Source organism: Macadamia integrifolia, chromosome 11 (genome assembly GCF_013358625.1).
Source record: "Macadamia integrifolia cultivar HAES 741 chromosome 11, SCU_Mint_v3, whole genome shotgun sequence".
Lineage (NCBI taxonomy): Eukaryota > Viridiplantae > Streptophyta > Magnoliopsida > Proteales > Proteaceae > Macadamia > Macadamia integrifolia.
Window position 1 is genome coordinate 33,354,654 of NC_056567.1, and position 15,969 is coordinate 33,370,622.

Below are 15,969 nucleotides of genomic sequence, written 5' to 3' on the forward strand. Positions count from 1 at the left end.
CCCCCCCTCTTTATGACAGAGTTGATTGAATGTTAGTTTGGTGTTTTGGAAATCACCTTGTGTGGCTGAAGCCGCTGAACTGTATTCTCTTCTCTCTCACATTATCTCTCTCCCACGAATACGAAACAGATATTTTCTCTCTCCATATGATCTGTTCTTATACCCCTTTCTGATATCTTCTTGTGTGTCTTATATCCTGTGCAGTGCGCATGTTTATTCTATTATTTATGCTTAATTCTGGTTTAGTTTCTGGGTTATTCCTTGTTTAATCACCTGCTGAAACTGTCCATCCATTCTTCTGTTAAAATGAGATCGTAGGTCTGTTTTGTTAACTCATTGTTTATCAAATCAAATCACTATTTTCTGTTGTTTCTGAATTAACCTTCAACTACTTACCGATTCTGCTAGTTTTCTGGTTCAGTTTCCTACAACAGTAGGACCCTTCAGAAAATCGAAATCCAACTGTCAGTTCTTCAAAATTTGAGGGTATATTCTCCTCCTCAATCTGATGCAGATTCGTGGTTGACCCAATTCAAAACCAGGAATGCAGACCAAGATGAAGTGATGAACCGGGTCCCAACCTTGTTGGGTTTGCAAGATATTTAGGATTTATTTTATTAGGGAAAGATATGTAATTTTTATTTTGAGGTTTTGCTGTTAGACATGTAGGGAAATTTCCAATTTGAGTTTTATTGGGTTTCTATTTTTGTCAGTGTAAGTTTTAGGAAGTAATTAGGAGTCTTGTTTTTTGGGTTTTATAAATATGTGCGTAACCCAACAATAGGAGTAGATTTTGATAATGAAAATATGAATGAATTGTTTTCTTTGAGTGCTTCCGTGGCCAGAGTGATGGTGTGATCTCCCTTCTCTCTCTCTTTTCTTCCCTCTTTCCCTTCCCATGCGATAATCCCTTCTTCTTCCTTCTTCATTCCTCGTTGTATTTCTTTTTTACTGCTGTTCTTTATTTCCTCCCACCTGTGAATACCTGTTCTGATGATAGAATTGATTCAGCAAGAAAGAACTTGATCTCCCATTTGATTTGCCCCTTCTGCCTCAAACTCAGGATCGAAACCCTCTCACTAGGGCGACTTAATCTGCTGAACTTGAGCCCAGCAGAGTCTCCCTGTGCTGAGAAACTATGCCCTTTTCTGGACCTAGTCTTTAAGTTCCGCTCGGTTAGGTTTCAGCAGTCCTGACCTTTCCTCTAGCTTATTGTTTGAGATTGCTAATAGTTGATCTACAGAGGATTCTGGAATAGGATCACACTTCCAAAGTTCCAGTCCGAGTGGGCTATGAAGGAGTGTGTTGAGATGTTATGGTTAGGGTATGTGGTTCTTTTCGCGGTTCTGACTGATTTGCCCTTTTCTGCTCGGGCATCTGAGCCGGGATGTAGAAGTTTTCTTAGCCCATTTGGGCCCTGATTGGTGCCCTTTATGGGCTTTTGTATCCCTTATTGGGTTTGTAACCCCCCCACCCTTTTTGATGCATTTACTATTCACCTAGAAAGAAAAAAGGGGGGGGGGTTCTCTCCATTGTTGCAGGTATTATTTTCCATCCCTTACTTGCATTTGGAGATAGAAGACAACCGCTCTCCTCATCTCCCACAATCTCTATTTCTTTACCCCACTTTCCATTATTACCCCCCATTTGTCTTATGTTTACTATGTTCTGATCATTAGTTGGTAATTCCTCTAATATCCTTATTCATATAACCTACCAAATATCTCCCTTTAAGATTCTGTTTAAATTTCCAAAGTGCCATCTTCCTTGGAGCCTTAGATTATTTACAAAATTGCCACCGCTTCCTTGTATTTGGATTTTAGTCTGAGTGGGCCTGTAAGCTATCCAAACCGGGTTTTCAAAACCCTGGATTGCACCATAATCAGACCATTTGACTTTGACTGAGTTTTAGCTAGATCAGGCTCTCTGATCTTTAGTTACCAGATCCCTCCTGAAATTTGAGTTCTTCTCTTGGACCTGTGATCCTACGCTACTGCTGGTCTTTGAAACCTGACTTCAGGCCATTTCAGACTGCATTTGTATATTGCAGAAAAATGAAGGGAGTTGTAGTTTAGTTTTGGTACCTCCTTGTTTCTTGCTAAAGAAAAATATGAAATTGTATATTAGATTTGGAAATATATTACTGATATATCTACTAACACTTGTTTACAGGAGATTTTGGTAGTAGGTATTGGAAAATGTTTGCTGAAAATTGATACAACAAAAGTTGGAAAAGGTGAAGTGTTTTCAGCGGAAGATCCTCTTAAGTGTCCTATTGATAAGCTGATTGCGGGTGTTCAGCTTGTTGGTGAACATGACGGGGATGTGACTGAGTTGTCAATGTGCCAATGGATGACCAGCCGCTTAGCTTCTGCATCAACGGATGGCACGGTTTGTATTTTTCCTGATTGTTCTGACTGAGGTGACTCACATGTTCTTAGTTTGGATGTCTCTTGCAGAGTCTGTGACTTGGTGAAAAATATTTTTTTTTGGTTACCAAAGAACAATTTAGCATTGGTAAAATTTTCTTCAAGTAGGAAGATGGGCATTCTGCTATTTGAAATTTTTTTGAGTTCTTGAAACATATAGATAAATGTTTGTGAACTTCTTTTTTTTGTGGGTCGATGATTTCCTTCTCATTTTCTCCCAGCATATTTCTACTCATAATTGATTATCATTCCTGTTTGGTTCAGAACCATCGGATATGTTCTTAATTGCCTTTGTGACATTCATCCTGCAACAGGTAAAGATATGGGAAGACCGTAAGACACTGCCGCCTGTGGTATTGAGGCCATATGATGGTCATCCAGTTAACTCGGTCACATTCTTAACTGCACCTAACCGCCCTGATCACATTAATCTTGTCACAGCGGTACATGCTCCCTTCTTGTTCATAATATATATATATATATATATTTTTTTTTTTATCAACATAGTTTTTGTGGCCTTGTGGGTTCTTGGGAGAGTATTTAACTTAATGGGGCATATAGTTCAACGGATGTCATTTGGTCAAATTTATATCAAAGTGGTTTTTCTTGGTGAGCCCGCCCCTTGGTTGCTACTGCCAGTTGGCAGCTTATTATGCACTATTTTGCAGACAGTTATCCACATTACCCTTAATTCGTGAACAAAGTTTCAGCTGAAATCACTGGATGATTTTGTACCATGTACATGCCAATTGTTCAAGATTTGGATGCCTGGAGAACAAGGCCAATATGCTAAGGATATGATGAGTTTCATTTCAAAATTTGACAGAAAGGTGGCCAGTCCACATGGTTCCCTATCTATCCAAAAGCTAATATTGCCATATCATCGTTCCTCTGATTTGTTCAATTGAAAATACAAGGGGAGAAAAATCTACTGTATTGTGGGCTATACAGTTGGTATAGGCCATGAAAATCGAGGGGTGATGTGTCTGTTTACAGTTCAGATTGGCCAATCAGCCTTCTAGATGTCAAAAAATAAACTGTTCACGAAGAGATTTTCTGTGTGTGCTCACCCAAAGAAACCTTATCCATATCATATTTTGTCCAAGGACTAGAGGTTACACTGTGTTGATAACTGTAGCTGTAAGAACTGAATAATTTTTTCAAACATTATTTCTTTGCAGGGGCCTCTGAATCGGGAAGTGAAGATATGGGCCTCAGCAAGTGAAGAAGGTTGGCTGTTACCTAGTGATGCTGAATCTTGGCGGTGTACTCAGACATTGGAGTTAAGGAGTTCTGAGGAACCCCGAATTGAGGAGGCATTCTTTAATCAAGTTGTAGCCTTGCCACGTGCGAGCCTCATTCTTCTTGCAAATGCCAAGAAGAATGCTATATATGCCATACACATAGAATATGGCCCAAATCCGATCTCAACGCGCCTGGATTATATTGCAGAGTTTACTGTCACAATGCCTATTTTGAGTCTTACTGGTACGAGTGACTACATATCCGAAAGGGAGCATGTGGTTCAGGTTTATTGTGTCCAGACACAGGCTATTCAACAGTACGCTCTGGATCTTTCCCAGTGCTTCCCTCCGCCACTGGAGAATATGGGATTAGAAAAGACAGAGTCTAGTGCTTCTCGTTCTCTAGATACACCTATTTCTGATGGATTGGCTACATCAGATCCATCTAATCTGGGTACATCTACTGAGATCCCTGTAGGAAATGCTGCACCCAAACCAACTGTCTTAGTTAGCAGTTCTGAAAGTGTACCTGCTGCCAGGTATCCTATAATCTCAGATTCCGCTGAGGTTCCTAGCTTACATGAATTGGTATCATCAAGTATTGAATCTAAACCAAGTGCTTTACTGCCAGCAACCTCTGAGGCCGATAACATCCATGTTGTGGCACAGCCTGTTCCTTTGAGTCCGAGGTTATCAGGGAAACTATCCGGTTTTAGAACTCCATCAAATTGCTTTGAGCCTGGTTCCCAACTAGATCGGGGCGGTGACCTGCCAGTTCAGGATTATTCAGTAGATAGGAGAGTGGACAATGTTATTACAAGTTTACCAGATATTCCTTCTTTGGATGAAATCTCTAGGAAGGATGAAAGCAAAGTTGCACAGAATGACATTACTGTAATGTCTAATCCTCCTGTGATGTTCAAACATCCAACCCATTTGGTAACTCCATCAGAGATATTTTCGATGGCTGTTCCACCCTCTGAGAATAGTCAGGTCAGTCAAGGAATGAAGAGGGGTGAGGCAAAGGTACAAGATGTGGTTGTCAACAATGATACAGGTAGTGTTGAGGTAGAGGTTAAAGTCATTGGTGAGACTGGGTCAAGTCAGAATGATGAGTTTGATTCCCAGAAAGAACCACACATTCTTCTTGCAGAGAAAAGGGAGAAATCCTTCTGCTCCCAGTCGTCAGATCTCAGCATGGAGATGACCAGGGACTGCTGCGAAACTTTTGGTGTGGAGGAGACTCGGCAAGTCGATGATTCTTGTGTTACTGAAGTGGTAGACCGGCCTCCAAATGCTGGTGACGAAGAATTTCAAGATTCCTCAAAAGAAGCACATGGAAAGGTTTCTGAATCAACTGCAGCTGCAACAGTTCCACAGACTCCATCACCTGCTACAAAAGGGAAGAAACAGAAGGGTAAAAACTCTCAAGTAGCCGGACCCTCATCCGCTTCTCCCAGCCCTTTCAATTCGACAGATTCTTCCAATGAACCGGGTAGTTCTGGTGTTCCTTCTACAGAGGCTGCTGTTGCACAAATCATGGCCATGCAAGAGACATTGAACCAGGTGATTGTTTTGTGTCACATATGGGTGTTGTCTCTTTGCACATAGATGAATATTGTTTAGATTCTCATGCTTGAACTAACTGGTTTTGGGGGTGTTTTTTTATGCTAATTAAGGGTGAATACACATGAGAATTTCTGGACCTCTATTATGTTCTGATTTTTGTTTGAAGTGTGTCTCATAGTCTTATGTTCATAATATTCCAATTTGTTCACTTTTGAACTTAAAAATAAGCATGCAATTTTTTGTATGTGGAGTTTAGCGGTCAACCTACGTGATTATAATGGAAGTTTATTTCATGTTGATGATATTACTAACTCACATATACAATTTGTGTGCTGAAGTTAAAATGAAGGTGATTTTGAGTTTTTTGTAATTTAACTGCTGCCTCATCTGAGTAGAAGTCAAGATGCTTTTATTATTTTTCTTTCAATTAATTAGCTCTGTTTTATGGTCAATGGTTCAAAATATATGTTAATAACCCTTATATATACTCATTTGAATAAGTTGAGAAAGAAGAAAGACCAAAATTTTCTACGCTTTTGGGGAGAGAATGCACTCGCAGGATTTTGTGGTAGCAGAAAAGCTTATCAAAACAGGTATGACAGTGTAATCTTGTCCGTTGTGGGGAGGGCAATCTGTTGATTTGGTACAGGGCAGCTCCCTATCATTACTGATTGCAGAACTCCGGGTGAAGACCTTATATGCCCCCACCCTGTCAAGCAACTTGTGCATCTTTTTGTGTTATAAACCCTGGGGAGGAAGGGAAGAAGGCAGGCCCAGGGAGAGGTCAGCATGATACAGGCTGCCCTTTGCCCCTCCTTATTGCATCCTTAATCTACTTGTGGTAGTTGGTGCGGCAACAGGAAACATACCATGCCATTTGTTTCCCTCTAGTCTGCTTTAACTTATGTTGACTGTAAAATGTGAAAATATGCTTGCCTTTCTATTACATGTTCAAAATTGTCTTAGAAGTTCTATTCCTTGTTCTGTTTATGTTTTATGTAGAATCCAGTGTTTGAACATCCTTTTCCCCTAACTTTGGCTGTTTGTGTCGTATTTGCAGCTAATGACCATGCAAAGAGAAATGCAGAAGCAGTTGTCAGTGATGGTGGCTGTCCCAATCAACAAAGAGGGCAGAAGAATTGAGGCAGCTCTGGGCAGGAGCGTAGAGAAAGTTGTTAAGGCCAACAATGATGCTCTCTGGGCTCGGCTTCAAGAGGAGAATGCAAAGCATGAGAAGCTGGAACGTGACCGTTCACAGCAGTTGACTAGTGTCACCACCAACTTTATGAATAAAGACTTGCCGGCCATGCTAGAGAAAACATTGAAGAAGGAAATGTCTTCTGTAGGACCAGTTGTAGCTCGTGCTATTACTCCGGTTGTGGAGAAAACACTTTCTTCAGTTGTTGCAGAGGCATTCCAGGTTCTGTCTTTTAATGAACTAGCTCTCTTATTGGTTTTGTTTGGTACTCACCAAGTGACATGGCTGACCTGGGGCTTCCAGGAACTTCATGAAGTGTTTCATGCTATTTATTCGCTGATCTAGTGATCTGTTTCTTCCATAGTATGTCAGTTGGTCGGACCTAATATATGCTACATGGCAGATCAATTAAGGCCCAAATTTTATGTACAAGTAGGTCATATGGTACCCTGATTACCTATGAAATTGGAACTCAAATCAGAGTTGGCCATGTGGCAGTATAAAGCTTTGTAGATTTATAACATTTCGAAAGCCAAATAGATGGCTGAAAATACAAGGGAAAGATGCCAATTATTATTATTTTTTTTGGGGGGGGGTGGTAAATAATTGATTTTTGCTGTGAAAATTGATATGTGGGAAATCAAGACTATGTCCTTCCTATTTAGTGGTTTTATTCATCAAATCATCCTTGCATGTGACATTTTAGGTGGTCAGGGCATGGCAGCTTCCATGGGTGGATTGACCAAAGAAACTTTACCTATTTATTTATGTAATACTATTTTTATTTGTAAATCCAAATTTAATATTTAATTTCATAATAAGTTAGAGTTGCACCAAATAGGTTGATACATCGTATGGAACTTTGGGAAAGATTGATTGAGCCACAAACTACTACTTGTAACTAGAGGAAATAATTTAGGATTTATATCAGGTTGATTAACAGTGGAAGCTGTTTTCTACTTGGACAACTAGGTTAAGAGAGACAAAGATGCATACTATAAGGAAGATGCTCAATCTACTAAACTGTTTCTTGGAGCATGGATAGCTGTGCCATAATCTGAAAGAGGTATAAGAAAATGAAATGCCATTGTTAGGCAGTGATGATGATTTTGAGGAGCTGCTAGCCTGCTACTTGGATTTTGTTGCTGCTGGTTTATAAGGGTTTCAAATTAAGACTGTGTGGTTGTTGGGTGTTGGCCTTCTGCTATGAGGTATTATTATATTTTCCTCAATAACTAACAATTTATTGATAATAGAAATAAAACAAGCCTACTAGGAGGCAAAGTCATATATACACCACCACCAACAACTACATAAAACAATCCTAGGTACTTTATACACCACTATCTTGCAGGGTAGTCATCTGTTTTACCTCTCTAACATCAGACCTGATAGAATTAGTTTGAAGGCTGCCTGATCTTAATTTAATCTAGGCTATGTGGTACATTGTTTTGCATTTGCATAGGGAAGCTTCTTTCTCAGTGATATAAGTGTGTTTGATTTTGTGGCCTTTTCCTTTTCTTCCTCTTCTTTCCCCACTCCCTCCCCCATCTTGTTGGAATCTCATTAATGCTTTTTGTGCAGAGAGGGGTTGGAGACAAGGCTGTGAGTCAGTTGGAAAAATCAGTTAATTCAAAACTGGAAGCAACAGTAGCTAGGCAAATCCAGGCTCAATTCCAAACTACTGGAAAGCAAGCTCTTCAGGTAGACCCTTTCATAAGGTTGATGGATAATCCTGCATTGGGTCACTTGCATTTAATTTATCTTTGTTGTATATGTTATCTCTGTATTCAAAATGGGATTGCTTTTTATATTAACCCGGATTATCTTTCCTAACGGATTTGAAAGGGCAAGTGTGACCATCACCTTTAGTTGACTACCCTTACTATGTTAGAAATGCATCAAACCTGAGGTTTAGGGGACATGTTGGTTCCTCTGAATTTCATAAGTTGCTCTACCTTCCAGTGAATGATGCTTTAATCGAACTGATATTGTTCCAGTTTATTTATTAATTTTTAACAGTTTTTAACTTAAAGGCGGTCAGCATCCTCTGTTTCCTTTCAGTTTCTGTAGAAATTTTCAGTTGCCCCTTGAGTATTGACATCTGATGCGAATGTGAAATTTTCTTTTGACAATTTTGTTCGAACAATTGGGTTATCACTTGAAGAAATAATCATTTAGATGAATCTAAATGAACTTAGTGTGATTGAAATGTGCAGGATGCATTAAGGTCTACCTTCGAAGCTTCAGTAATTCCAGCATTTGAAATGTCATGCAAAGTCATGTTTGAGCAAATTGATGCTGCATTTCAGAAAGGGATGGTTGAACATGCAACTGCAGCTCAGCAGCAGTTTGAGTCTGCACATTCCCCGCTGGCTATTGCTTTAAGGGTATTTACATTGCTTTGCTTACTAGTTTTATTGGTTATCTTATATTTTTTTACTTTGCATCTCATTTTGCTGGAGAGTTGCCAAATCATAGTTCGAAAACTCATATTTCGGTCTCGTTTCAGTCGGACCGAAATGGGTGAAATTTCACTGAAACAGTGCTTTTTTTCCAGCATGTTTTGGTTGGCCATTTTGGGGGTAAACAGCCATATTAAGCTCTGATACTTGAGAGAAGCCTTATTTTAGCCAATATAAACACATGTGAACCTTTATATTGCAAGAAAAGTTACCCAAAGAGGTTTGAATTTACACCCTTGGTTGCCAATATATGCGGAACCCTGTTATATACCTTGTGTGATATTTCATATTCTACGCATTGTTTTAGTACTACAGGGAAGTAAATCAAGTTAATAATGCACCATGAGTGAAAAAACAACATTGCTTAATTAATAATGAAATTGTACAAACTATGTACATGTAACATAGCACCCAAGTCCTAAGAATACAGTATTGTCTGCAAATACATGAGTACAAACTACAAAGTGGACCTCCTTAGGCCGTTCTAATGGCTAATTCCACAAACTATGACATGGAGATCGAGCCCACTCATGGAACAATGGGCCGACTTGCATTTTTCTCCGATTGTATGAAAAATGCAGGTCATGTCATAATCCCCCACAGATGCCCTATAAATGGTCTCATCTACATATTGGAGGTAACCTATCCTAAGGTATATAAGTCGTCGTACTATGAAGAACTAGCCACTGAGCCACTATGAATTGATGGTGTTGCCAGCATGTACAACTGGTGCGCTGGGTGGGAGAATAAATTTTCCACAAAGGATGATCCACTGGGCGTCATTCTTAAAAAGCATATTTTTCATGACATAAAAGTTTCATTAATGACTTTCAGGTATTTATCATTTTTTTTGGGGGGGCGCAAGAGATCATTTTTGGGAAGAAGTTCATTACATGAAACTATTGAATGTGACAAAATCTTCACCAATATGCAATAATTGATGTCTTTGGAGTTTGGAGTGATTCGGTGACCCTCAACAGTGTATTCCAGCAGTGTGTAAAGGTGAGGTGGAAAAAATCCAAGAAAAAAAGGATTTTCTCCTTTGTACAAGTGAAACAAACGAGACTCACGATTTCAACCAGAACTTGCGAAACAGTGCTTTTTATAATAATCAAAAGTCGAGCAATGTGACTTGAAGGAAAAATTTGGCAACACTGAAATTTCGACCAAAATTGTCCGATCCCTGAATTTGCCTCCTGTTTCGTCTCGGGCTTGTCGAAATCAACGAAATTTTGCCAATATTTCGGTGAATTTTTGAACCATGGTCAACATTAGGGTTTTCATTTCATAGCCCTTGAATGAGATTATTTATTTCTAGTTGTGTTGTCCGCATCTGATAAATTATAGACATGCTTTCTGTAGTCTAGGGTCCTTATGCACATGTACCTCATGACAAGAGGTTCGTTGCCTACTGATTGATGGCTCTCAATCTTGAGATCAATCGTGAGAAAAACCAGCTTGATGATCCCGTTCTTCTATTTCCTATATTTGTCTAAGTAGCTAAAATATTTCTATATATATGAAGCTCCAAAAGAAATGAATACGTCATATGGCTTATGCTGAATTTTTGTGTATTAAGTCTTTCATATGAGCATCTGTTTTTAGAATTCTAGATTTGACCAGGGAAACGAAAGGAATAAACACTATGTCAGAAAAACACTATGTAAAACACTATCCTCATTCACAATCGGTGAGTACAATGAACCCTGACAAGAAAAAGAAACAGGAACTATAATGCCACATGAGGAGTAATATCCTCGGACCTTTAAGTGCCCCTGCCATAGCTAATTGATCTGTTGTTTAGACTAGTGGCTGTGTTAATACTTGATAATGCTAGGGATTGGACAAGCACCGACTATATTGGCCAGAAGATCAAGAAATGCTTTGTGGGTGTACACAGATTCAAGGGAAGACAATAAAAATCCATTACAACAAAACATGGGTTTGGTTACTCAAAATAGTCAAAACATAGTTTTGGTTACTCAAAAAAGTCTTAACTCAAATGGAAGCCTTGGCTAAATATCATGAGAATGCCCAAGAAAATCAAGCTTCAGTGGTTTAATAATGATATTGGGAGTGCTACCAAGGCTGTAAGTGGGCACATATCCTATTCTAGAATTTTCTTCCTTTTCTTTTTTGTTTATTTTTATCCTAACTTTATTGGTCTCTTTTTGGTATGTTATTGACATTTACCTTTTCAATTTGCTGCCTGTTATCTTTCTATTCCCCTTTGAATGAAGGTTTCTTTTAAGTGTAGATATTGGGATATGAAGTGGTAAAGGAAAATATATTTTATTCTCAGAAGAAATACTTAATGGATTATTTTTTAAAAATTACTTACGACTAACAATCTTAATTAAGTCCACTAAGCCTTGTCCAGACTAATTGTGACTGACTAGTTAGTTAGATGTTTATTTATGGGCAATGCTAACTTCTTTGTCAAAGAAGCTCAGCCAAATATGCTGAACCTGTTCTTGCCTTCGATGATTTCGAGTATTAAACACTTGCTAACATATTATAATCGTGGCAGTTTAATTTCAATGGTAGTTGTAGTGCATGGATGATGCGTACTGTGGATGTGTGCCATGTGCTATAATTGATGCTCCAGAGGTCCCGTGCCTTGTTTTATCCATCAAGCAGGCTATGCGATTTTTCTATTATGCATCCTACGTGAGGACTGCTCCTTTGGCAGATGCACCTCATTTTGCCTCATTCCACAGTTTCTGTAATTTAGGAAATTGGTGGACGACCTTGACCATCTTTACATTTCACATATTCTTCCATTCTTTTCTCTTTTGTTCTCTGAATGACAATATGGATGCCAGGAAATGAGTGAGGATCCCACTCAAATTTGTGCATATGCATTGCATTCTTTATTTTCTTTTAATAATAATCCTAACATTATATTGCAGGATTCAATTAATTCAGCATCATCAATTACTCAAACCTTGACTGGAGAGATTGCTGATGGCCAGCGTAAGCTTTTAGCTCTTGCAGCTGCAGGAGCAAACTCAAAGGCAGTAAATCCTTTGGTTACACAACTAAGCAATGGTCCTTTAGGTGGTCTCCATGAGATGGTATGTTCAATGTTTTTGTCCTTTATCAAAGTGAGCTCTTATTGGAGATGCATCAGATTTTGAGAATTATTAGCACTAGATTTGCTTTCAGGCTTTTTCTGATGTTCAACAGCCCATGTCTGTACAGCAGGTTGAGGCACCTTTGGATCCTACCAAAGAGCTATCGAGATTGATATCTGAACGCAAATTTGAGGAAGCATTTATTGCAGCTTTGCATAGAAGTGATGTTTCTATTGTATCATGGCTTTGTTCTCAGGTGTGCTTTGCATCCACTATTTTATATTCCAGATAGTGAGTGGTTAGTTCACCCACAATTTAGCTAGCTATCTAACATGGTCATATCACATGGTGGAAAGAAGCTTCTAGGGGTATTTACATAAATATTTGTGGTCTGTGAATATTTATCGAAATATGCTTTAGATACTTTTCTGTGATTGAAATTGGTTGGGTGAATCAGTGGGTGAGGCAATCACTTTCCTCACACACTTTGTTTTATAAGGAAACTAAAAATAAAGTAAAAATATAGGGGGTCCATGGCCCCAGCAGCATCCTCAATAATTGCAGTGAGTTCTGCAGGAAAGGCACCCAAGTTCATGTCAATTTTACCTAAGAAATTGCAAGATTTTGAAACCAATAACTGTAGATTTAAATTATATCGTAGTTGATGTCTTTTTTTTTTTTGGTAGAAATATATAAGTGGGTTTCAGTTTTACAAAAAGGAAGAGCCTTCGTTATCACTTTCCCACCCCCCCCCCCCCCCGCCGCAGCCGCAAAGAATAGGAAACATTGACTATTTAAAAACCCCATCCTTAAAACACCCTTCAGGTGAAGGCAGGATTCGATCCCTAGTGAGGCCCTTACTGGCTGCGTTAGCTGAAATTTTTATATATCAATCTGATCTGCAGTCAATGTTGTTTTGAGAGACATTGTATGTCAGATTCTTCTGACCGTAGATTTCTGTCTTCATCTGCATTTTCTTTCTCGAGGTTGTTTTAGATATTCAGTCCTTGACGTATCATACTAATAATAAAATTCTACAATTACAGTGCTAATTTCGTGTTTTATTAATTCCTGTGCTGTTTCATCACTCCATCTCTTAGGCACCTGCTGGTACACTACTGGATCATGGTACCAAGTTTTAGTTACTGTTTTGCTTTCTGGCACCCTGATGACTGCTGCTACTAATAATAGGACTGCCATGTTAAATTATGTTTTCTGGCTTCTAATTTTATATCTATTGGTTCTTCCCTTACCCCGCTTCAGGTTGATTTTAAAGGTATATTATCGATGGTGCCTCAGCCTCTGAATCAAGGAGTTCTACTGTCCCTTCTCCAGCAGTTAGCTTGTGATATCAGCAACGAAACATCACGAAAACTGGCATGGATGACTGACGTTCTTGTTGCCATAAATCCAGCCGACTCGATGATTGCGATGCACGTGAGGCCAATTTTTGAGCAGGTCTATAAAATACTGGCCCATCACAGCACCTTACCAACTGTGACTTCCAATGATGTTACAAGCATGCGGATCGTTATGCACGTCATCAATTCCATGCTGATGACCTGTAAATGATTCCCTTCTGAGGTGTGCAGGATGGATTACTGTGGGACTTCTTTGCTTGGACTCTGTCTAGCAGGTTTGTATAGTGTAAGTAGGAATTTCTTCTTCAATAGCTGCTTTACTTCATAATAGTCTGGAATATGTCGTGATTATGTAAAGTTAAGTTTTTTCCTTTTTTTGTTTGGGGGGGGGGGGTGGTTTGGGCCTATAGTACTTTTGCACAAAGAGGCATCTGGACATGTAAGTTTGAACTTCAAGGCCTTTGATATGGAAAAAATATTGCAAAATTTGGCAGGTTAAAATTGACAGTTTTGAGTGCACTATACTCTTGAACAACCTTATGGTGTGGGCCATGTTGGGGTTTCACTCCAGATTTGGTGGACGTCTACCTAGGATCATAGTATAGGCATCAATATTGCTCACAGGCAATACTAGGGCTTTGCCGAGCGATATGGGATCAAAACATCAATTTTTTTTTTTCTTGTCAACAAATAATAATGTCAGTATCAGCTGATCTGATTCCAATACCTAAAACTGCGATGTCAACGACGAATTCCATTCAAGGGAATGATTTGAAGTTGTGTTAGGAAATCATACCAGCCATGGTCTTCTTGTTACTCTTTAGTAAGCGATTAGAAATAAGATGACCGATCCTGAATTCCTCCCAAAGTCTGATTTCTGGGATGGTTAGTGGATCACTTTTAAAATTTCATATTGAAATTTAATCATGGGAAAAAGCTGGTTCCGCAGCCTGTGTCATTCTCTCTCCCTCCTTTGGAAATGCCAGTTCCAAGAGTATTTGCAACATCCCATCCCTCTCTCTTCCCTTAACCATGTGTCCTTTCATGTACAGCTATTTTCTTTTAGTATCTTCACATTTTGATATTTTTACAAATTTCATTTTCTCATTAGATTTTCATAACAATATATTGCCCATTTGGTTGACTTTGCTCGAGCTGAAAATTAATGTCTGAGCAAAGGAACTTGGGATTTGCTTGTTTACAAAATTTCAACATCATTAAATTTGTCATATAAGTGGCGATTAATTGTAAGTCAGTAATTCCAGGGTGTTGGACTTGAATGTGAGTAATCTAATATGAAGGCTTAAAGCAAGTAATGCACATTGGTGGATGCGAGTAGTAACAAAGACTTAGACACTCTCTCTTTAACTGTTAACTTTTAAGGGTGATTTCTACCCGAGTTCTCAACATATTATGGTGTGCCTTCAAAATGGATCAGGTATATGAGATCTTCGGATTTGCAAAATCGATAACAGATGGAAGGAACGATCAACAATGGAGACATGTAATGTAAGTTAGCCACATATGCTATATATGATTTCGAAAAGGCATACATAATCTACACCCCTTGTCTTTTCTGCATTCTTTTGTTAGTTTCTCAACACTTTTGAGATACATCGAATACGAATGGAAGAATATCCATTAGTACTCATGCAGGTGACCTGACCTGAAAATGATCTCTTCAGAGCTTTATTTATTTATTCCACTAGAGGGAGCTGATGATTTTTAAGCAGCTCATCTCTCCCTCCTTCTGTAGAAAAAAAAAAAAAAAAAAAAAAATCCAGTAGGTTAGGCATCCACATTTTCATCTCTATTTCCTCGCATTGTTTTATGCCATAATTTTTCTTTTTGGGAGAAGGTTATCTGACATCAAGAAGTGTACCAATAAAGTGTGTCATTGCGTAGAGGAGGCTGTTTCCAACTTTTGAACTTGTGATCAACATGTTGCAATAGTGCAACTTAACCGTTGTGCCACAGGCTCGCACACTTATTTCTCTCCTTGGTATTTACCTATAATTTTTTTTTTTTAATTATATCAATGCTTTACCTATTTACCATTTTCGTAACAAAAAAAATAAGGAAATGGAAGATCATTTGCTATCTTCAAAGTTTTTTTTTGGATAATTTACGACACCGTCTGAATATAATTTGGTATTATGTAGGGGATATCTTTTTAATAGTGGCATTCTTTAGGAGATGCCGCTGTGAATTACCCAATTTTTTTTTTCCAATGAACTAATACTCAAAGATTTCAAGTCAAAATCACAATAGGCAATTTTGGGTAAGCCACCTTTCTTAACTTTAAAATTGACAATCAATAGAATTATGACGTTTAAAAAATCTTTATTAATTGCGTGAAACGTTCCAAACCCATTTTGGATGTCTTTCTCAAGCCTATGCAGAAGAGATTCCAAACACTATAAAATCTACCACTGATCACACATTTTTTAAAGAAGGATGGCATCTGAGAAACCACCCGATAAAACTTACGCAAAACATATATAAATGATGTGATTTTAGTTGAAGTATGTAAATTTAAGGGTGAAATCATATACTCATTGCTAAGTTTGTCTCGAATTCTTGACCGGTTTTGAAGATTGACCCGATCCGACATATTTTGGTGGCG

General features: G+C 38.5%; 1 protein-coding gene across 3 annotated transcripts in view; it reads left to right on the forward strand.

Moving 5' to 3' along the window:
* The window catches only part of LOC122093290 (enhancer of mRNA-decapping protein 4-like), a 17,368-nt gene extending 3,506 nt beyond the window's left edge, over nt 1-13,862 (forward strand). The window contains exons 4-12 of one of the 3 annotated variants that reach the window (XM_042663574.1): nt 2,173-2,391; nt 2,744-2,872; nt 3,611-5,239; nt 6,303-6,662; nt 8,025-8,144; nt 8,660-8,830; nt 11,818-11,982; nt 12,095-12,238; nt 13,246-13,862. In XM_042663574.1, the coding sequence (XP_042519508.1) occupies nt 2,173-2,391; nt 2,744-2,872; nt 3,611-5,239; nt 6,303-6,662; nt 8,025-8,144; nt 8,660-8,830; nt 11,818-11,982; nt 12,095-12,238; nt 13,246-13,554 (3,246 nt within the window). In that variant the 3' untranslated portion in view covers nt 13,555-13,862. The remainder of the gene's footprint in view (nt 1-2,172; nt 2,392-2,743; nt 2,873-3,610; nt 5,240-6,302; nt 6,663-8,024; nt 8,145-8,659; nt 8,831-11,817; nt 11,983-12,094; nt 12,239-13,245) is intronic. The other 2 variants (XM_042663576.1, XM_042663575.1) reach the window with 2 other exon arrangements.
* The last annotated feature ends 2,107 nt before the right edge of the window (nt 13,863-15,969 follow it).